The sequence below is a fragment of the Haemaphysalis longicornis genome, unplaced genomic scaffold, assembly GCF_048455015.1.
Source record: "Haemaphysalis longicornis isolate Haplotype H1 unplaced genomic scaffold, Haemaphysalis longicornis Haplotype H1 scaffold_12, whole genome shotgun sequence".
NCBI lineage: Eukaryota > Metazoa > Arthropoda > Arachnida > Ixodida > Ixodidae > Haemaphysalis > Haemaphysalis longicornis.
The window spans coordinates 50301775-50325354 of NW_027526225.1; the positions used below are offsets into that span (position 1 = coordinate 50301775).

The following is a 23580-nucleotide window of genomic DNA, read 5'->3' on the forward strand; positions in this document are numbered from 1 at the left end:
TAAAATTAATAAAAGAAGAAACTATAATTACTTTCCCCCAATATATTAGCATTGCTGTTAACTACCAGCTTGGCCTGCAGAATAGTACGCACAACTGTTCCAGAAAACATACGCTTTATGTACTTCCTTTTACCTTAGCTTTAAAAAAGCCCGTTTTATTTTCCACTTCAAGAATAACACACCATCCTCTCCATTTTTGCGGCACTGTGTTCGAATATATAGCCACTAAAACGTTCCAATCCAAGCCAATGACAAAACTAAGGCGAGTGCATGGTATAATGACGACACAGATGGCCTTGATATGAGCCGCATAGACACTTGTGCCAGATTCTTCTCTACTGTACATACTAAGAAACTCTATGGCTAAAAACTTCACTTTAAAAAGGAGAAATTACATATAAGAACCTATTTGTGCGCTTAATGGCGCCAATGTAGCCTTTGACCTAAGGAGCTGCGATTAGGGGGTACATAGTAACCAGCAGCGAATTTTCTTAGAAGTGAAATGGCCGCTTTCATGCCTGCGCTCGCAAACTTTGCCGCTCTTGGTTTTTTGTTTCTAGCGCATGTTTGCGTGCTTGAGCAAAGAAGGCCCACTGCAAGTGTTGCACTCGTCCTGTGGCTTCTCTCGCTCTGTCTTGTGTCAATTTGCACTGCGTTTTCCAACTCTCAATTCACCAACTCACCCAACTGTACAGCAGAACAATAGGTTTATTCTCTCATAGAAACAATGTGCAGCAAAGCAATAACTTTGCTGTCTCCTAGAAACAACATAACTTCACTGAACGAAGCATTCATAACACACATACGAGCATAAAATTTTAAGTAGGTGGTCTCTTTCAGAGTCTCCCTTCAAATGCGGCAGTGAAATCCTATCAAAACAAGCAAGCATAATACGTAGGAAGGCACATTCGGCTATGGCACACCAATCAACATTTAGCCATGCTCATGCCAACACACGAATCCCGCAACTGGAAGTTCTTTGAACACAAGCCAAGAATACAGCTGTACCTAAAACTGCGGTGCTTTTGGACACACAAGGCTTAGTGTACCGAGCTACCCCCGCCTTCCCCTTTCTTTCTTCCACCAGACAGTTGACCTGAAGAACCAGATCAAATTACAGTTTGCCGCCATAATAAAATTCGAGCTGGCCGCTAGCGGAAAACTGACACCTGAGTAAAACATGCGACAACAAAGGGATGACCCGAGAGGTGACATCTGAGAACATCAGATGTAACTCCGCAAGGCAGCATGTTAACGCAACTTGAAAACGTTCTGTTAACATTTGTTGGTCTCCAGAAAACGCAATAAGGCTTCAGGTGCGCCCCCTCACACTCGTACAGTAGAACCAAAGTAGTGTCGCAATTTCCACACACAGGGTGCGCAGGTTATGTAGATTACGAGTATTTAACAATCAAAAACACTTGTGCGTGGTTACGAAAAAGGCACGAGGAAAATAACGCATACACACAGCAAAGATAAAAGCGCAAGCGTGTAAATGCAGTAGCTAAGTGTCATGTTTAAGTCTACGTTTTGACCCCTTCCGTTCCCAGGTTCGCCGTTGAAAGGCAACCTTGACTGAAGCCTGCCAGAGAATTCTATGCTTGTTGATATCAAGTGCAAAGTTTTGGCTCTTGGCACCAAGTATCATTTCCGATTCCGACGTAAGTCACTTTGTAGCTTCGTAATGAGAAGGTCCACACACGAAGAACTACGAAATTACGAAGTTACTCATCAATGGCCAGTCGCTCACTGTACCATCACTCGCAATAGCTAGGATCACCCACAATCATACGAAACACTTAAGGCATGCGGCTTGGTAAGACGAAGCTACTACCAAACAACTACCAAAATCCGCGTGACAGTATCACTGTGCTTACGCTCGCTTCAGTGGAGCCGACTGTAAACATTGGTCCATCACTTTGCACGTCACGCAGTGCAGTCACAGTCACAAAATTCCCACTAAAAGCTATCACGAGTGCAAGTCCCCCGAGCCTTGAGTGGCTTCACTTTTGGGACGAGCCATAAGTCGGCTTCAAGACGCAATGACTCTGCCTGCACCTACCATCATAGTTCCTTTAAAGCGAAAGAAAAAGAAAAAACCTATTTAGCTTTCTAAAACACACTTGTGCAACTCCGTAGACACTTTGTATAGCTCTAAGACTAGATCCCCTCTGGTTACACTGCAAGGGGCTTGAAAACATTTGTGGTGGCATTGGCACGAGTTGAGCATTGGCTTACTGCACATTACTGCAGAAAGGGACCACAAAGACAACACAGAGAGAGCTCATAATTGTGGTCGAAATAAAATAAAATAAAAATAAAACAGCAGAACTTTCTCATAAGCCAGTAGGCCACAAAACGCTACATTGTGAGAGTTCATGGCAAAAGAAGCAGTAATTCGGCGAGTTCCTTCCTCGAGACATGGCAACATCTCTCAGGGGGTGTGGCTATGGGAAAGAAAGCGGGAAATTCAAAATCCCCTCCTTCAATCACAAGCTACTCAAGTGATATCATTCCCGTTTTTGTCGAATAAATATTCAACGAGCTATAGAAAGCCCAGTCTTCCGAATGAAGCAAAGCTACTTTCCTGTCTTCACAGTCCCTTTCAGACAGCTGCTTGTGCAGGGCCCACACTTTCCCTAGTGTCCTGGCAGCCCCTATTAAAATATAACAGGCTAATACTTCGAAGCTTGGCTGGTTGACTTTGCTGGATGTGTCCGCAGTGAAACGAGCTCATCTCGTCGGAATTTGGAGAAGTCTGAAACCATTTATCAACTGCATATTGCTCAAGTGTGAACATACTTTCCCTTTGAACACAGTTGCATAGGAACTCAAGCAATACACCCGGCACCTTACAGTAGAGATAGGTTTCAGGTGCCCAAAAGAAAAATGCTCTCTTTCAAGCAAAGACCCCCCTGCTCAGTACGAAGGACTGGAACTCAAATGTGGGGCGCCGACAGCCTAGACGGGATGACTGTTGGTTCCTAAGACCCCGACGTTGCGGCGTCCATGACAGAATTCTAGTGAACAAGGCAGGGTGACCGGCTAGACTCGCTGGTTCGTAAGGAAAACGAAACCGGAACTCAAGAACGGTTGACAACGCAGACTGGAGAAGTATTGGTCCGTAAGTTGCGGTGTCCATTACTTTTGAGCAATGCCCGTGCTGTTCCGCAAGCAGACCGGCTACGGAGACCGGCTCGATGACTGGCTAGACAACCGGCTGGTTGGTGAGGATCCTAAGGAACTCGTCGCGGAAGTTTTGGTGAACGACCGTCTGCTTGAGCCGGTCAAGGGCCCAGGGGCTTCCCGTGGCCATGAGCTGGAAGAACCAGTCCCCACGGCGGTCCTTCCAGGTGGTGAACCGCAGCCTGTCCAGCTGGGTCCAGCGCTTGAGGATGGACGTGAACTGGTCCTCCTGGCGTACCACCTCCAAGAAGAAGTCATTCTCGCCTTCCGGAAGTGGAAGCAGAACCACCTGCGTCTGCATCGGGGAGACACTCTCGGTTGGTGGCATCATCGCTCGAGTTCAAAGACTGCCAACTGGTCTAAGAGGAGGAGGAGGAGGGGGAGAGAGAGGGGGGTACCTGCGTGGGGCCGACGGGCGTCACAGACTCCTCCAGCGGCAGCTTCCCATTGTCGAACCAGGCGCCACCCGGGTACAGCATGCGGTGGAGTGTGCGCTCCGCCAAGTCCGCCAGTGCACACTCGAATTTCCCGCCCTTCTGCCGCCCCTGCACCAAGTTCCGGAAGCAGTTCACCAGGACCAATCCAGGCTTCCGACGGATCCGTTCCATCCCAAGCTGCCGGTTCAGCTGCTGGATCGTGTACTCCAGCGCGGACTTCGCCATCTTCAGGTAGCTGGCGGCGGCGTCAGAGTCCTTGCCCCACAAACACCCCTGGTTGCCCTTGGCCCACAGACGGAGCAACTTGAAAGTGTTGTCGAAGAGCGCTCGCTCAAACGGCACTTCAAGCTGGTCTTCGCGTGGTACCAGGGCTTGTGTGAGCCGGTCACGCATGCTGCCTCGGACCAGACCGGTGACTGGTGCAGCGTCCCGAAGGATGGCTAGAAGATGTGTGGCGATTGACCAGGTGAAGCCCTCGGCTTGGGCACCGTGCTCATAGGCGCAACTGTACCAGGCCGAAGCACGGCACAGGGCTTCATGGTAGTCCCCGTCAAGACCATCGAGGAAGTCGTCGTACGTGCAGGCCATGATGTGCTTGACCTGTGGGGGTCGGAGAGAACTTTGCTAAGGACCGTATTGTCTTGTAAGGCTTTCTCACGAAGGCTTTACTCTGTAAAGTGATTGGCTAAGCCTGCTCTGGGCTTCTCATGTGAAGCATTCTCTGATTTGTGTGACCTGGCTGGCTGGCTATCAACCTCTTACGCAAAGCCATCTGTCATCGACTTGCCTGTAAGGGGTGCAGGACAACACGAGGGGTATTATGGTAGTGAAGAAGATTTCAGCATCAATACGAAGCATACTCACACAATACAATTCCTTTCCTGTATGGATTCAGGGACCCTATGCCTGTGAGGCAATAGCGAATCTCCCCACATAAAACAAAGGGTGTAGCCCGAAACAACCCATTCCCGTTTTAACCCATCCCACTTGAACCCACTCCTGAAACACCCTTCCCATTTGGCCCATCCCGTGTGCGCCCATTCCCAAAACGCCCTTCCCGTTTGACCGCCTTCTGTTTCGACCCGTTCCCAAAACGCACTTTCCGTTTCAACCCGCTCTCAAAACGCCCGCCTCAAATAGTTCAGATAAGTTACTGAACTCGCAGTGCGCTTTTAGGACTCCAAAATTGTTCTGGACAAGATACCGTATTTACACGATTGTAAGTCGACTCGAATGTAGGTCGACCCCAAAAAATTGCATCTCTCAAAAAAAAAAAAAAAAAAAAAAGCGAGCGCTGCCTAGAAAATCGTATCGCAAAGAGAAGCGCTTCCGTCAATCCACACGGCGGCTCTACGCTCTACCATGATCGATGCTCCCACAAGAGCTGTGCGCTCGCGGTATGCGCGGTAGATGTTAAAAAAGAACAGCTTTTCTCTAAGCACAAGGAATAACCATGTGCCGTGGGTTGAGCGGGAAGAACACATTCGCTGAGAGATGACAACCATCGAAGCAATCGGTAGCGGCCACTGCCGTGCGATACCAAAACAAACAACATGGCGGCTGACGGAAGCGGCCGCGCGCGAGAGCAACCATTGCGTTCGGAAGTGTACTGAACAATGTGATATGATTTGGGCTACATTAGCACCGCGCATTGAATCAAGGGATTCGCTAATACTCATTTTGTTTATTAGAAACGAATAAAACGCTTCTTGAGCGTTTTTGCACGCGATTCGTGCGCATCGGCGTTGCGCGGGCGACTTTTGCTTCTACTGCTTTTAAGCGTTTCAAGTTCTACCTCGGTATGACCGGCAGTGGGAAGAGCCTGACGACTTGCCCTAATGGGAAGGCGCGCTCTTCATGGCGAAAGCGCTCGGGGCAACGAGCTGGCTCCGCCGGAGATGTTTAGGCTTACCGCAGTGGTGGATATATGATTGGCGCTTTCCCTAGCGGCGCGGATGATGCTTTATAGTGTCGTTTTCGACCACATTATCAGCTCCTTTCCTGCACAAACGTCTTCGTTTGTGCCTTCAGTGATATCTTAAAGAGCGGTTAGAAGCGCGCTCGCTGGAGCTACGCGCACCTCTTCGCGACTGGTGACCCCGCCATGTTGCCGCCGCCGATCGTGTAGCACGCAGCATGCGGATGGTATTCGCGGCAGCGACAGCGCGGCGCATTTTCGCGAGCAGAAAACGCCCCGTGCGGTTCACACTTTAGACCATAACCATAGGAACGAGGATGCAAAGCTGTCCCCACTTCATAGCACCCCCGATTTCTCGTTTCCGTTGCTGTTACTAGCGGTAGACGGTTCGATTTCGATTCTAAGTCGACCCCCCAACATTGGATTGCCAAATTTGAAAAAAAGGGTCGACCTACAATCGTGTAAATACGGTAGTGTAGGTTTACTGAGTAATTACTAGAACATATTTTACTCATTTCCTGCCTAAATATTTAGCGCGGGGGCAAATGCCATTTTACCTTGACTCTAACTCCACTCCGTAGATGGCGCCACCGACACGTTTTCTTTTTAAAGCTCTACAGGCGATGGCTACAGTATTCTCGAAACAACTACAGTTATTGTGAACACTTCACCCAGAAATTGAAATATCCAAGATATTTTATACGAAAGCAAATAGATATGAGCAACAAAATTATGCGTGATTTGCTTTGAAACTAATTCATCAGACGTCGCTACTTGCGCCGCGGCGCAGAACGGAAACTCCGGCTCCCGGTAATACGGTAAACGGTGACGCAAACACGGTAACGATATGCTAAAACTCTCTATTATAGACGGATAACTACCTGAATGTTTGTTTTTGCTTTGCAACGTACTGCGTGCCCGCCTATGTATTATCCGTAAAGATTACACGGAAGAGAATACAGCTCGGGGTGTTCTTAACGCCTGGATAAAAAATGTATGCGAACCATTAATTTCTTCCAAACAGAAATTTCAGCTTTAGACTTCAATGGCCATTCTTTTACAGACATTTTCATATAAAGTGACCATTAGCCACACATTAAAATGGATCGTACCAATGGATAGGCCATAATAGTTACTGCTTTCATAAAATACGTTTTTTCTGTAGTTAGCTAGATCTGGCAATTATATTTCGCAAGATCTTTTTCCTGCGTAGAAATAAAACAGTAGCCCAGTACTACCCCTAATAAATTAATAGTTGCGTTTGTTAAAACACCCAACTTCACTCTTGGCAAGAGCTACGGACACTACAAACTGGCACTGCGACCGCGGAAAGGTTCTATTTTGTTAATTCTCGTCCTTTTTTTTGAGTGTGTGTTGCATAAAAGTGCATCTGCATTCGTATATAAAACAATTCAATACTTTGAAACTGAGATATGCAACTGTCAGGACTAACCATGTGCGCTGCTGTGGAGTACACGTACGAGCAACACGTTCCAGACCGCTCGACCAAAGCAGAAGCAGACGGACAAGTGTGCTTTCAGCTGTAGTTCACCAATGCTGTATCGGGTCGGACGCAACGCAGCAACCTACGTGTTGTTTTTTAATTGGCGCCGCGTATCGTAGAACTGACCATTGCAAAAAGGTTGCAGGTTAACAGGGCGTCTGCATACTTTGGCTCCTCCAGCCATAACGCTTTTTACGGTGAAATACGTTTCACATAACTTCCATTTAATGTTCAGGTTACGGCGGACGCAACTAATTTTTGACTTTCGGTTACGTCGGACGTAACTCAAAACATGAGGTTAAAATTAATACAGTTGGACGCAACTTTAATTTCAAAAATCAAACGCCTCGATCCGAGTTACCCGAATCGAAACTGGGTTCGTTATTGTGGGAAGGGGCTAAACGGGAAAATGCGAAATGGGAAGGGCAATTTGTACCGGGTTGAAGAAGCGGCACGGAACAAACTAGAAGGTTCAAATGGGAACAGGTTCAAATGGAAACAGGCGAAATGGGAAAGGGCGAAAAGGGAAGGCCGTTTTGCACGGGTTGAAACGGGAGGGAACAAGCAGGAAGGATGAAATGGGAACGGGTTTGAACGGGAACCTCCTGAAACAAATGATTTGCATTTAACGATTATCATCGCAAATGAATTCTTCGAAAACACAACTTTGCAAATAGGTGAGGGCATGGCGAGAGAGGTGAGAAGAAACTGCGCTAAAGTCGAGTCCACTTATAACAATACCGCTTATAACAATATATCGGATATGACGATGAACAGCTATGGCACCGCCCACTTTTGTATACTTTTTATGGTAAAATAAACAGCTCATTAGACTGCTCCAGTGCGGTGATATCGGATATAACGATTGAATCCGGTTACAGTGTGCACCCAAAATGTGAGCTGCCGGCGACATGCACCGCAAGCGTTGATACGCCTCGCATCCCTTCCGCCCGTCCGAAAACAAGTCGACTATGCCGCTAAAGAGGAAGTGAGAAGAGGAGGGGAGCAGTTTTCCTTCCGAAGCCCCCTTACAGCCCCGCCGTTTTTGCATCATCCACCGCACCCACTCGCACGTTCGCTTGTGTCACGTGTGCACCGCTTTGAATTTGACTGGGTGCCTCTTCAACTGCCTCCGTTTTTCCGCTGAAGGGACGTCAGGGGCGATGTTTTGGAAACGTCCAAGTGCCTCACTAAAGAGGTGATCGTTGCACGGATACGTGCTGCAGACAGCGGTGGCAGTGACGATTCTGATGACGCGGTTGCACAGCCTGCTCAGGAAGTGACTTCGCAGGAGACCCAATGCATGATACAGTCCCTCAGGGACTTCGTTTCCGCCAAGGACCTTTTGCCATTTCCGCTCAGCTAGGTGAAGCACTTATAGATGCTCTTGGAAAAGATGTGCACCAGCTTCATGTGCAGCAAACAAACCTGACTGACTATGGCTTGCTGGCATGCGAACAAAATGTTTTGAGCTCTTTTCGTCTTTTTATTTCACAACCCGCTTTTAACGATTATCAGTTATAATAATGGAATTTCATTGGCACTTGGATATTGTTACAAGTGGACTAGACTGTATCTGCGCAAATTAGTCCTGCTATGCTTCTGAAGTTACAACACCAACTTACCCAAGAGCCCACATAGCTAAGATTAATTCTTCCCGGAATTATTTTTGTAACTTGGTCACTGACAATATCAGTCACCTCCAGATGACATTAGTTGTTCTCATATGGTGACTACTACAGTTCTCTTTCAGATAGTGCATAGTGGAGTTATTTGATTCTTTTTTGTTCGAAACAATTTCCGGCATCGCAGCAAACAATGTGCCTCTTCCAAAGCCAATGGCTTTTGCCCGGCTTGTGAGCAGTCATGTAAGGTACAGAAGGCACCTTGAATGCGTCAACTTTACTGTGGCACTGTTTCAACTTGTTGATCGCACACAGTTTAGTTCCTCACTTACTCACACCAGGTGCACCCGAAACCACGTCAGAGTTACCACCCAATGCTTTTGAAACAAACCTGTCACATGTTGGTGTCACAGACGATACAAATGCTTCAGACATAGGTGGCAAAGAGACACAGCCTGTGCAGGGAGACAGAGGTCCCCAACACTGCCATTGCATGCATTAGACTGGGGCAAACAGATTAAATGGTTTTCATAAAGCCCAAATACACTGAAGTAGTTGAAAAACAATCTACAATGGAAGAACACAGAGATCCACCGAACAACAGTAGTGCTGCACAAACATATTGCACAAACATGTCTTCTTTGTACCATAATCAGGGTGTCTACCAAGTTGACATTTTGAAATTCCCTGAGTTTTCCAGGTTTTCCCTGAGTCTTTTTGATAAATTCCCTGAGTGACACAGAACTCTGTTTTACGTCAACACGGGCTGTCACCCTCTGACCGGTTGACCGGTTGCTGTCACCCTCTAAAAAGCTCCTTATAAAATAAAATATGACATAATAAAGTTGGAATGCGAACCAGTAACTTTTATCTCATTCAAAAAGAAAACATAACAGAGTGGTAGTAAAATTAACAATGAATGAAATATCGGAAAAAAAATTCCCCCGCATTTCCCCGAGGGGGAGAATGTGAAAGTGCGAATGCACGGTTGTCGGCCCGCTTGCGGCGCTTGCGCTCGGCCCCCGCAGCCCACCGCCTCGCCGCCTTCTCTTCCATCTCTTCCATCGGGTTTGTAGTATCACGTGTACACCATGGTTATCAAGCCGCTATAACGCCGCTGAGTCGCCAACGCACGCCGCTGACGACGTAGTTTGAATGCGTTAAAGATATAAGGCGCGTTACTGACAATCTCAGCGTCGCGTCCGTGGCTTATTCGGTAGAGCGTCGGGCTGCGGCCCGCAAAGTCCTCGGATCGAAACCTGGCGCCGGATGCTGTTTCTTCTTTAAAGAGCGCTGCGGACGCCGCCGACGCCGCCGACGCCGGCGGTGGATGGTTTGGGGTCGCTTATAAAGTGCATTCGCACTTAAAAATGGCAACACCATGCTGCCATGTTCTCAGCTCGCACTCAATGCCTCAGTGCTGTATTTCACTGCTTCAAAGAGTTTTTTTTGGTTTGGATGAGGGACACCTGCATCTTAAACACCGTCACATTAGGTGCCCTTAAATTCCACCATACTTCTAGCATCAAAGCTCTGCGCAGGATAAGCGGGAAGAGTATTTGGGATTCCCATTGGAAATCAGAAACACCTCAACTACACCCGACTATTGTTACTCCGCGTAAAGTTCTTTTGGCACGCAGCGAAAGCTACGAAGCCGAAACATGCTGTCTTTCTATGCACGGGAATATAGTGCTGGCTTGCAGTTAAAGGTAACTCTTGAAACAGGGTACAATGTCTATATTTGATACTTAAGAAGTATTTTGAACACAGCTGCGATCTTTTAAAGTTGGAAATTAAGAGAAATGTGTTTTTATTATTACGCCAGATTCACATCTCAAAGATTTGCAACGTGCGTCAACTAACTAGAAACCACAGTAAATGGTGTCAAGTGTTCCAGCATAGGATTGAAAGCTACTACTGCCCCTGCCCCTGTAGACTCCCTTACGCTGCCATAACAAGCTATCGCGGCGTGCAACATTTTCTTCCACCGTTCAGGAGTCTGGGAAACATGCCAGAACACAAGGGGAGTGTACAGGGGGTCAGGAGAGGGGAGGGGAGGAGTGACTCGCAAGCTGTATGAAGCTAGTTCTCACTGGAACCAAAGAGTTCAGACGGCGCCATCAGCGACGGCTCCGGAGGGCTGTCCACTTATGACTTGCTGTTACTTGAGCCAGCATTACCGTGAATTTCGATTCCTTTATAAAGTACAGCTAATTTTCCCTGATAGAAGGACAAATTCCATGAGTTTTCCCAGAGTTTTTCCAGACTGCTCAAAATCCCTGAGAATTCCAGGTTTTCCCTGTTTTCCAGGTTGGTAGACACTCTGCATAATGCATGCTAACACACATCAGCCCACTGCTGTCCCTCCCATAAAAAACATCTCCCACCCTTTCCGAACACTTCTGAATCCTGCGTTGTTCTAAACACTTCTCTGTGAAAGATTTTTCTATCTCGCGCCTTCTTAAAAAAAAAGTCCTTCATGTTCCCCTACTTACGGCATTACCGCTTTTGTGCCTGTGCTGCTTGGATGGTTCACCTGTTGTAGACCCTCCGCACCACATGTTTGGCCCAACTCTACTTTTATTTCCGAATCTAACTCTGAATGCCTTCTTCAACCTACAACGCCCACTTCCAACAGGACATCGCAACCCCACCTGGCTGTCCACCACCACCGCCGTGTCACTGTGGTCCCGCTTCTCCGAGATGCGGGCGTCCATGGCCATCACCGCGCCGGACAGGGCCTCCAGCTCAGAGGCGATGCCGTACGTGGTCAGCAGCGACCGGATTCGAAGCCGGTACCGCTCGAGGGCCCTGCGTGCCGCCTCGGCGTGCCTCTCGCGGCCGTCAATCAGGAGCCGGATGTCCGGCCGCACGTCGGCCACCGCACCGGCGCCAATGCTGTCCAGAACCATGCCACTCAGCTCACGGTACAGCTTTCCGAGCACTCGCTGCGAGAGGTAGGTGTAATGCTCGCTATGCTTCGCCATGAAGTCTGGGTACGCAGCGGGCTTCTCGGACGCGCGGAGGCTCTCTGGCCGGCCGAGCTTGGCAAAGTCCACCGCGCGTGCAACTTTCTCAGCGAGCCGCACACACATGTTGGAGCGGACACCGTCGCGGAGCCAGTCGGCCCAAGCCAGGTGCGCGTTGGAGATGAGCCCGACCACGTCGCGCTCGATGTACTGACACACGAAATCGACCATGTCCTCCACCTGCAAGAAGGACAGTTGAGGGGAGTCACTGGGCATTCGTCCGACAAAAAGAACTCGTGTACATGCAAAATTGTATTTTGGCCATGATGACAAAAGGCATGCTTGCTTTGTTTGAAAGGTTCGGTGTTTTGTAGTGGCCTCAGCACTTGTCTGGCAGCAAACAATAATTTATTCACTGAGAAATCAAACAGTTTACGTCAAAATTTACTCCCACTGCATTGTATGTTTTGTGACGTCCGCAATGGCGTATTGTGGGCCAGTACTTAAAGGGACACTGAAATGGATTTGTCAAGCTCCCGTTTTTTGCTTGCACTGCGTAGACTGGCTCAAATTAGCACACTTTTCATCGTTTATCCGGTTGACAAGTCGGTAATTATTTTACAAAGCCCGAAAGAAGAAAAAATACCATGCACGGTTTGCGGCGGCCGCACCAACTAAAGGCTGTGACGACGGGAGGAGATGCACCGTGATTGGACGATGTCGAAGGTTAGCATTCAAACAAGTTTCAGTTTCGGTTCTGCAAAACAACATGCTTGACATACGACAGCATCGTTGGATGGGCATTCTCGATATCTCAGTAATCATTGTACCGCGCTTCTGCCATGTTGTTGGCTGTAAAATGCATAAGATAAGCCTCCCAGGACGGCTTGCAATCGTAGCAATCACTAGCCGAGGCCTACACAGTGGATGAACGCCCTCCGCGTCCCCGCACACTCTCAAATGCCATGCGCTTTTCCCCCATATTTGGAGCTTGCCTCACTCATGCCTGTATCGTAAAAAGCGTGTTCGCTCAAGGCCAAGTGTCTGTTGATTCTGGCCTGTGCCCACTGCCCGCAAGCAGTCAGTGCTTATGGCAACAGCCCGCCAACGAGAACTCGCTAGCGCGCCAGTGTCAGCCTGCACGCATTCTGTGAACTAGTTCGTGGAGCAGTGAACGTTACTGCCCAAAAAAAGGTCAACTCAGTACAGAAAACATTGGCCGAAAACGAAAAAGTCAACCTATAAAAAAAAAAAGATTGTAGCATGGGGGATTCAAACTCGCGACTCGCAAAACACTTGCTACATACCTAGCGCTCCAGACCACTCGGCCATGGGCCAGCGCTGCTGACTATGGAAATATAAGGTACATAATGTATAACCAGTTTACACTTTTATTTAGTTTTAGCATTTCAAGCAGCTTGGGTGACTATTTGTTGTATTGCGCTCATGCAGTAAGCGTCCCCCAAACTTCTACAATATCTCACGTCTAGCAATTGCATTTCTTAGACGGAAAAGCGTTCGCAGATGTGTAGTCGTGCTGGTGACCGCTGTGCTTGTTCACCCAGTGCAAAAAAGAGCTTCCTGCACCCTGGTTTTACGCTGTACGGTAAAAGTTTCAGTTGATTTTATTTTCTTAGTACCTATATTGACTTTGCTGACTGTTCTCCCGCCTTCAAGTGGCCTTAGATTTTCTTACTAGCGTACCAGTCAGCGAGCGCTTGTGTGAAGCGACCTTGACTCGGTGCTTGATACAGTGCACAAACTAACAAAGTGAAGAAAGGCACATTCTTCCATTCACAAACATGTCCTGGCTGCGTTTCAACTGAGCGAAGGAATTGCGACGACCCGTCGGTGGCCGGCGGACGAAACGCTGGGCCGACGGACTCTGTCGGAAGGCCGGCGAGCCGTGCAGTAGCGCAGCCAATTGCCAGCTCATCTCCTCCTGGCGTCACACGAAAACGCCACAGAAAATGGGCGAGGGTGCAGAAAGGAGGAAAGCACTTTTGAATTGATTTTTCTACTAAATAAATTCGCGTAAACGCGCTCAGAGTGGTCGAAGCAGGGCCTAGGTACTCCAGACTACAATTTGCGCTCGTAATACCGCAATGTTTACAAATCACTTCAGTGTCCCTTTAAAACGAAAGTTAGTTTGTTGACTGAGGCTGCGGCTACAGCAAAACCCATCTTTTGTTACCTCGGTTGCAGCCAGCCTTCCTAGATGGCGCAACAATACTGCTCAGGACCGCTGTCTACACTGAGCTTGCTTTTGACCCGACTTGTTCCGGGTGTATTTTTGTCATAACTGCTTCGAGAAACATTGGGTATGATTCGACAGGCAGGCTTATGAAAGAGGCAGTGCCACTTACGCCACTTGGCCAGTGTCGTGTCAGACAATCCAATGCGCCAGATGGCTGTGCAGCGTTGGCCAGCATAGTGTGTGCGTCATATGCAGTGCCTCTATCGCTACATGTTTGTTCAAAACTTCCATTGTTTACCCCACCGTTCTTACCACTATAAAAAGAATGTGCACTAAATTCATTCACAAATGGTTTGTTCTAATCCCAGTTTACTTTGCGCTGGTTTTTGTTGGCCTCAGGCAATCGCAACAAGCTGCTCATAACACGTCACAAGCTCAGTGCAGAAAAGCAGCTGGCGAGTCGCATGCCTATTGTCTGTTTTCCTCATTATGTAGCCTTTATTTGAGCGACATTCGAGTTAAAAGTGGTGTCAGTGTTAATCTAAAGAGAGAATTTCTTTAACGAACCAAACTTGCAGTTTGCCGTCATGGCTCCACTGAAGACGAAAGGATTAAACCTCCGGGTTCCAGACACGCGTGCTATGAGGTACATAAATAGGAGCATAAACCGGTAATTGTGTGGCAGGAAAGAAAAACAGCAATGCCGGAGGAGAGTCAAAGAGGACTCCGAGAAAGGGCGACGGTGTGCAGCACCAGAAGAGAGGGTGGGCCACTGCTACACGTGCAAAACGAGCAGCCTTGGAAGCAGGAGGTATCAATACGGGTGAACCGGAAGAAGCTCCTGGCGATGGCTAACAAGCGGAACGAGCTTCAAAGGGGGCCTAGTCAAGTGGTGACGGGTGCAGCTCTACTGTTCCACAGGAGACCAACACAAGGTCCAACTAGACGTTCGCCTTCACGTTCTTGGAAAGTTCTCAGCATCCCCCACAATTCTGGTATGCCTGCTAAATTCCCATGTACCGTAAGTGGGTTTGAAGTAGAGTGTACTAGAAGAATCTGAGTGGGACGAGCCGCCCGCTCCACGCATGCTTCGTCGCGAGGCGCAGTTGGTTGAAAGTTGGTGTGGTGGCGCTGCGGTCGCAGTGGATTGGGTTGTGCCGGTGAGAACAGCAAGCGGCGGCATAGCGCGGCCACAGTTCGGTTCGGAGTTTCCGCAGTCACATGCAGTCAAAACAGCTGCTGCTGTTTATCTCACTGTATTGAGTGCTGTGACGTGACGAGCCTTCAGTGCCCTATTTCATCATCCTCGCATGCCTCGAACCAGGCTTTGCCCCTGTTACATGCAGGGATGCCACACCGGCTACTTGTGTGTCAAAGCTGTAAGGACCCTGATCACAAAGGTGGTATACGCTCGGTCCAGTGCTGATGTATGGGCGAAGGGGTTACTGTTTTTCAAATCTGGTCGGATTCATTTGCTAGCAATCTCATGTTCTCGACCTTTTATTCCAGCGAAGCAGTATTCCCAATCATGATCGTTCTATCTGCTTTCCCAACTCTAATTAGGTACGCTAGACAGAAGATTTATATTCAAAGCCCGAATAAGAGCGTTAATTGCTCTAATAAAATACCATGACTGGTCTGTATGGCATGTTTTCAGCATATCTGAGTTATAATGCACCTAGTCGTGGTGTGCTGGGAAGAGCATGGTCAAATACATAATGAAATAGCATGGTGGGGGGGGGGGTGCCAAAAGCTGCGCATCACTTACCAGTGTATAGTCAAATCTAAGGCCGCAACTGGGAAAATGTTTAATAGAAAGTGGCACACTGATAAGCCATTCACTTCTCAATACCTGGAACACACCCGGCTTCGATCGAATGGTTACAACTTAGCAGGGCTACGAAGGGTTAATTAAGGGTTACTCAACATTTTAAAAATTATTATTTCGTAAAGAAGATGCAGTAAAGTTAGGTTAAAGTAAAAATATAGCCGCATTCCTTTATTGGCTTCACTGACGCTGCATTGAAATGGCCCCATGTCATTACACAGACACAGCAAAAGTTAACGCAGCACTACCCATTGCATTTTACGTCTGGAGTGTTACAAGGGAACACGAAAATAAAGAAGAACGGCTCATTCGCATGGCAGTTGGTACTTCAACGCATGTGCCTGTCACCCGCATTTGTCTGTCGTTCTTTTTTCCGCTTTGTAAGCCGTTCGCTGAAGGGGAAAAAAAAAAAAAAAAAAAGACGGCACGCTTTCACTTTTGCCGCTGTTTTAATTTTAGGGTTTAGCACGCCGAAGCAATGCAGGCGATGAAGTGCGCCGTAGTGGAGGGCTCTGGATTAATTTTGACCACTTGGGGATCTTTAACGTCCACCGAAATCTTGTACACGTGGGCGTTTCTGCTTTTCGCCTCCGTAAGAAATGCGGCTGCCGCGCCCGGGAATCAAACCCGCGTCATTGTGCTCAGCAGCACAACGCCTAAGGAGTTGTGCAGCTTAGCCCGAAGACGCGGTTTCGCCGCAAGGCCTCTAAAAGTTCCTTTTAGTTTATTAGGACATGTTGTTTTCTGCCCCGCTGTTGCTTAGGCGTTCCTGTTAATAGAAAAATTGGGTGAAACACGAGAAAACGAGGCCCGCGCGATGCTGCGCGCCTGGCCGAGCGCAGTCGGCAAGAATCCACTTCACCCGCTGTGCCCTCTACGCAATCTACAAACGCCGCTTCAGGTGGAGCGTCCCACTCAGTTCGTCCCACTCAGATCCTTCTAGTACTCTAGTTTGAACCATCTCCAACTGAATCTGGCAGACTCAATCACAGATTCCCCCAGTTCTAGGATAGCCAAGCAGCCATTACCATCAGCCGCAGGTTTCTTTTTAGCGCAAAGGTTGCGCTGCCTAACGGTGGCGTGAACTTGCCCCACCGCGGCTGTCATCAGTGTAGCCCCCACCATAATACTCTGAGTGTGCGCGATGCAACGTCCACACTATGCACGATGTCCGGGTTGCCAAATAAGCACTCAGGTGCTTTCAAACAAGAATTGGTGACTGACATCCTCTTGAATTGTGCTGTCAGGAGCAAGCATGGAGTAAACGAAGGCACCCTTTGTGTTTAGCGAAGTCAGAGGAGAGCCTCTCTTTGTGTGGAACGGTGCGACAAGTTTCCAGTGGCCAATCAACGGGGCATTACTGAAGCAGAACCAGCCCTAACCATATCCGTGCAATAAAAGGATTCAACAAACTTATTTTAAAACGAGCAGTGGGTTTCATGATCTATGTCCCAAGCTGGGTTCCAGTTATGTTGGCGCAGCAATTTCTGAGAAAAAAGTACAAAATGATGCTCAATGCTTATGTCATCCAGCAACATGTGATATCAAGAAATAAATATTGCTTCCAAAATTTTCCCCACCATCATTATTAAGGGGAGACGCCTGTTGAAAAATAAACTTCTTGTCGTAAATTTCCCCTTTCCTGTTTTCAGTTGTATGAAAGACTCAAGAAGAAAAAACTGAAATTATTGTATTAAAGACTCAAGAAAAAACTGCAATTATCATTTACCCAAAAGCGTGTCTATGTTACTTGTGGCGACATAAAAAATCTTGATTCGCGAGTATCAAGGCAGCAATGCTTTCTACCATTTGCAATCACTCAGGCGAGTGGAGTTGTCAGAGTCCGTCTGAAACACACATCATGATAGGCACACCTGCCAAAGATAAAAGTCCCAGAGTCCCCAGTTTTCTGATTAAATGATTCGCTGGTTGATCCTTTGTTAAACTCAAATGTTCCTTTTTTTTTCTCTCTACACAGGTCACAGAAAAAAAAAAACTTGCCCAGCCTTGTATTCTTAGACACCCAGATAAAGCTTTCTTGACAAAAAGGCCTTATCACCGCAGCACTGGGGAAGCTAGTTCAAAAGTCAAAATTGATGCTGGGCATAAATTTATAGCACAACCAATATTCAAGATTTTTGTGCGTGTGTGCATAACGTTCGTGGTACAAGTGTTTTTTTTTTTATTCCCGCACCGCTAGTACTGGGAAAGGGACCATCGAGCAACTGCAAAGTGGGCATGATACCGCCGTGCCATGAAAGCATGCGGATGACCTAGCAGCCATCTGCAGGAAACTAACTCTGTAAATATGCCTTGTTGTGCAGTAACATGCTTTGCGACTGCATTTTTCCCTCCTGGTAATGCGCTCTTTACGAGCGAGTAAAAACCAGTTGGTAACCACTGTTACGTTTGCTACCCGAGTAAAAATGAAGCACTTGAGCGTCACTCCTTTTTCTGACAATTGCTTTATGCAGATAATGTACAGAAGCATGTTGCTCCTCCTTTTGTGGTGTGTTGGGGCAGATTTCGCCACAACAAATTTCTGCTTCAACGAAATTTTTCCCTCATGCCGTCAGTTTCGTTGTAGCAGGATTTGACTGATCACAACCAGGTAGTGGTTGAGGTTGCTACAAAAGGATCGAAGTTCCCCCATATGAAATACAATACAAGCAATGAAGTTAAAAGCAGCAGGATAGCTAATCTGGGCTTATTTTATGCCACTGAAAAATTACACACCCTCTACTAAACAAGCTTTTTCTTTTTATACAAGCCAGTTACAGACGCACGCTTCAGAAATTGCAAATTCCAGTTTTACTGTTTGAAATCGCGAAGTACTTGCTTCAATTCGCAACTATTTGAACAAAACCATTATACACTTCCCATCTGCTTCGAAACCAAAAATCGATATTCGCGCACTCCTAAACTTTTGGAGGTTTTGACATTTTATGCTTTTAAAATTGCCACATCACAATTAATAGAAAGAGAGTGAAGGTAGGGGGGACAGCAGGGAATAAAAGGAGAGAGAGAGAGGGGAGGGGGGGGGGGGGTAGACGGGTGCTACCAAGTGGTAGAGTTCGGGGAAAGATAGGTTGAGAGAGAGGAGAGAGAAGCGGAAGAGTGAGAGAAAGAGAGACGGCAAAAGAGAAGAGTCAGAGAGAGTGAGAGAGAGAGACGGCCCACCTCGACAGGCCCCTCCTTCTCCTGTGCCTCGCTGTCGTAGAAGTGCATGGGGTCGTCGTTCTTGTGGAAGATTAGCGCCGGGTGCCAAATGACCGAGTACTCGTCCCCGTCCAAGTCAGAGCCTGCGTGCCACCACCAAGGGCGCTTAATTAACGGCGTCGGCCGTGAAGACAAACGAGCACCAAAGGAAAGACGGCCGGTCAGCCATTATGGCAACTTCAACCCGCTCAATTTACTAAAACAAACTTTGCGACGACAGCGTTTCTTTTTTTCTTGTGTTAGAACTTAAAACTGAATTTTGTAAGGGTTCAACACGTCGAAGCTACACCTAGGCTATGAGGTGTGCTGAGTGCCAGGCTCCGGATCAATTAGACCACCGGGGGAGGGAAGGGGTGGTCTTTCACGTCCGCTGAAATCTCGACACGCAGGCGTTCCCACTCTTCACCTTTGTCAGGAAAACAGTCACTGCGGCCGGGAATCAAACCCGCGTCCTTGGGCACGACAGCACAATGCCTTAGCCACTCAGCCAATGCGGCAGGTGGAAATAAGCTTAGCGACAACAGTTTTTCTTTCTTTTGTTTAAGTTAAATAGTGACAGAAACACTGTATTTGAAGGAGGCCATAGCTACCACCCTCAATTGAGCAAGCCAGTGCCACCATTACTGTCATAATGTCGGTTAGTTGAGAACGTATTTGGAGGATGTCCATTTTGTGAGGAGTCATTGCATAGCTTTTTCTGTGCTGCTAGTGCATTTAACATTCGCTACTCAGACATCCTAGGTACCAGCACAAGTAGTTGTGGGACATGCGAAACCAGAATGCAAAACAACTGTAGCATGCCTGCTTCACTTGCAGACGTTATTTAGCGAAATGGATGATGCTAGATCAAAAGACAATAGCAATTGAAAATGCGGGCACAACAGCCATTACGGTGCACAAGAGGTGGAGCCCTGGTTTTTTTCGTTCAATATCTTTGCTTCAGTGCCCACAGAGCTTCTAAAACAACAACAAAAAAATCGACAACATAAACAGTGAGGACTTGAGAGATTTAAATGTTCTGTACTAGTGCTTGGTAGACAAATATGGCACCAAACGTAAAAAATTAGCCCAGTTTCACTGAGCTAACATGCTGATGTTAAGAGCAAAGCAGCCTTACGTTCGCTCATCGCAAGTCTAAGCTTCACAGAAATTCTCAACGCCAGCAGATTGATTCTCGTTTGTGCCAATTTGTTTTTGCCCTCTTCCACTGCTCGTGCCACCTACTGGAACCTCTCGTTACTTTTGAACTTGGAACACTACCAAGGGCTTTTTGTTTTTTCACAGCGCATTTTTTTATCTGCCATTGCAAAAATCAAGCAGCCAGGCATTTTTATTTGAAAGAACAATGCAAATAGATCCCTTATGTATTGATGCCTCAAGTAAGCTTGCTGTTTTCTTTTTGCTTAACGACGCTGACAACTATAAATAGTGCCACCAGATTGAGTAGTTTACAGAAGCTTTGCCTAAATAAACGCCTCTTTCAGGCATTATTCCAACTTGCTGCACGTGTGCTTGGCGCATGCTCTTCTACTCGCTAGGCTAGGCCCTCTCCACATCGCTTCAACCGCGTTACAACGCCTTGTCCCATGAAAGCCTCAACCCAAAACAGCTTCGCTGCTAAAAGTAAAAGGCTAAGACAAGACGGCAAGGCAGTGGAACAAATAAACTGTCACGAAAAAATGTGTGTTCTTCAGCCCACCGTGAATACAGTAAGTGTATCTGACTGGTCCCTCCAGTGATCGAAAAAAGGCTAGGCAAGCTACTAGCTGGTATGAGAAGTACCATACTGCCGCTACACTAACGAGAAACTTCTTTCGGGCTTACAGGTTTCACACAAGTATCTGTCCACTTCATCTAACACACACCAGGGCAAGCATGCACTTGTTCGTGCTAGGCTTGTGCACGTTAAGCTTTCTGCACACCTCCAACGCAATGTGGGAAAGCCGACTCACAGAGGTTTGCCACACGGTACAACTTGTCATGTCCTCGCCTCGTTGTCTGTTTATTACTGCGCTTGCTTTCTGTGTGGCTATGAACCAACATGCCCAAACATTTTCTCTTTCATAAGTTTGAATGTGGTGCGGCAGGACCAACCTTTATTGCCTTATTAACTCTTTCGGGACCGCCGGAAAAAGTGATGAAAAAGGGAGGTCGCGGTACAAATTTTTTATTACATAAAGCAAAGGCACCATCCTGCCTTAGCATATACCAAAATGCAGCTAATTATATGCTCTTTGACATACAATACCAAGTTTTACTTCAACACTGACGATAGAACCATGAAAAAATCTGAAAGTAAGAACTTCGTAAAAAAACTACATAAAAAGATAGAAAAAAGCGTAAATATAAAAATATTAAAACATAATAAAATTATTTCAGGATATACAAAATCTAACACAATGCTTTGTTTCTTCATCGCAAAAGTTTGATGCGGCTAGGTGTAACTGGTTTTTTGTTTTGTGTGTGATCTTTTTGGCACTAAGGCCATGGCTACGTCGTCGCCCAGGTACACGCCGGGCTCTCGTCTCGGCGAAAACTTCATCCGTTTCTGCACTGGTGGCAGGAGATCACCACCATAGGTAGTTAACACCCTAGCGAACAAATATAAACCAGCCAGAACATATTTCGAGCGCATATATTTACTCCAGAGCCAATTGAAACCGAAACCAACACCCACCTTTGAGCGCGATTTGATGTTCCAGGCTGATCGACACCCGAATCCTCACTCGAGCTGAAATCCAATCTCTAAAGCCACATTCCGACTCTTCACTGCCTCTCTCATCGTTAAAATCCACAGTAGAAGGCGAAGATATGCGAGACGAGACGAGGCGGATTCCTTATCGCGCTCGCACGAGTATGACGCCATGTGTGTTTACATTTGAAACCACTGCCCGTCAGAATAAAATATCTGACGCGTTGCCGCCTGGCGATAAAAAAAGAAACTTCACAAAAGAGAAAACTCCAGTTTTCAAACTATCTCCTAGATGTCGCTAGGTGTTCCATCGAGCGAAAATTTGTATTCTGCAGGCTCGCGAAACCATCGATCATATGTGATCGAAGGCCTATGGAGTGGTCCCGAAAGAGTTAAATTCTAGAAATGTAGGGTAGAAAAGTCGTGTATCCAATTAGATTCAAAGTCCCCTTTCAAACCTTAATAGTAGCTTGCAGTTAGCGCCACCTGGAGGCTCCATTTGTAGTCATTAGTATCCACAGCCTGAGCCAACCAAAGTGCAAGTGACACACTGGCCTTTCGATTATGCTTGCAGCTCAGTGTTTGTTACCCTCAATCCTCTAGTACATGGTTTCTCAAAGTGGGTTCCGCGGAACCTAGCGGTTCCGCACGCCCCTCCTCAGGGTTCCGTGAGCCACTGATAAATTTTCCCTGGTTCCGCAGTCGCAAAGTATTATATGGTGAACTTGAGGTGCGATCGATCTAAGGAACCTCCATTACTCACGCCCGAGTGTCAGTAAGCACATCTCGGCGCATAACACAAACGCGCGGGCTGCGCAATAAATCTTGCCAGCAGCTTGTACCCAGCCAGACTCCGAAAACGGGCCATGTGGTTAAACTATTGCACTTGAATCTCAGCCGTATATTACCCCCATGCGCATTTCTCCTGTTTGGAGATAGGTGCCGCTAGCGTACGCATTCGTGTAAAGTCGACGGCAAAAAAAAAAAAAAAACGATACCCTTGCTTGCTTTTGAATTTATTGCACGTTAATGTAGCATGAACGGAATGAAAAATGGCAGGAGGGGGGGGGGGGGGGGGGGGGGGTTCCTTGGCACTTAACAGAACTTAACAGGGTTCCCTGGGACCAACATGCTTGAGAACCCCTGCTCTAGTATAAGTGCCTAGAATATACTGGCTAGTGTGCGGAGTGCGCGCATTCCCTACGGGAGAGGGCGGCCCCGCCGGCGACGACTGCGCGCAGAGGTCGTAAGGGGCGCTGCTCGCCGAGAGGGTGCATGAAAGCCACCAAGTTCCTCTGTCGCGGGGCGTATTCGGCATCCCATGCTTTGGTCGGCGGCGTGTGAGCACTGCCGAAGTAAACAGGTAGTCCGTTTTCAGAAACTGTTTGCCAATCCTTACAGTAAATAAGTTACCAATCGTCTGGCTATTTTGCGATTTCATCCAGAAACCCAAATTAAAGCTCTCCTAAGGCAGTATGTGGTATATGCCGCCTGAGCGTGAAACTTAGTTTGAATGGTTTACAATAAAAGATTCTCAACCTGCGGAGAGCTAAATCTTTTAGAAAAAGTGGGTCTTACAGAAAATGAGATCGATACCGAACTCTCAAAAAAATATTTTAATAATAAAACATAGTTCACTTTTAAACAGGTAACACATTTACATTTTTGCAGGCAATATCTACATTTATAACAGAAAACAGAAAAAAACCATTCATATTGTATACGGCTCTTTTGCTGTTAAATTACTAAATAAATAAACACCTTATGCGCCTTTCGCCGGAATCCAACCTTGAAATGGGGCAGGTGTACTATTATGAGCAATATGAAAGGGAACACGGGAACACGTGGAAAACACCCTCAGACCCAGATATGCGTGATACGCAGCGGCCGCCGTCGGAAACAAAGTGGAAAGGGGGACGCTGTTCTAACAACTGTTCCCATTCCCGCTGTGCGTCTTATCGGCTGTCGGACGATACCATATTATCGGCGAAATGACGTAAGCTGC

At 47.3% G+C, this 23580-nt stretch overlaps 1 protein-coding gene across 1 annotated transcript in view; it reads right to left on the minus strand.

The window, feature by feature from the left end:
* Positions 1-690: 690 nt before the first annotated feature.
* The window catches only part of LOC144162622 (uncharacterized), a 59461-nt gene continuing 36571 nt past the window's right edge, over positions 691-23580 (minus strand). Inside the window, exons 10-13 of the mRNA XM_077693236.1 lie at positions 18845-18966; positions 11325-11879; positions 3585-4223; positions 691-3481 (exon numbers count right to left, since the gene is read on the minus strand). Coding sequence (XP_077549362.1) covers positions 3209-3481; positions 3585-4223; positions 11325-11879; positions 18845-18966 — 1589 coding nt within the window. The 3' untranslated portion in view covers positions 691-3208. The remainder of the gene's footprint in view (positions 3482-3584; positions 4224-11324; positions 11880-18844; positions 18967-23580) is intronic.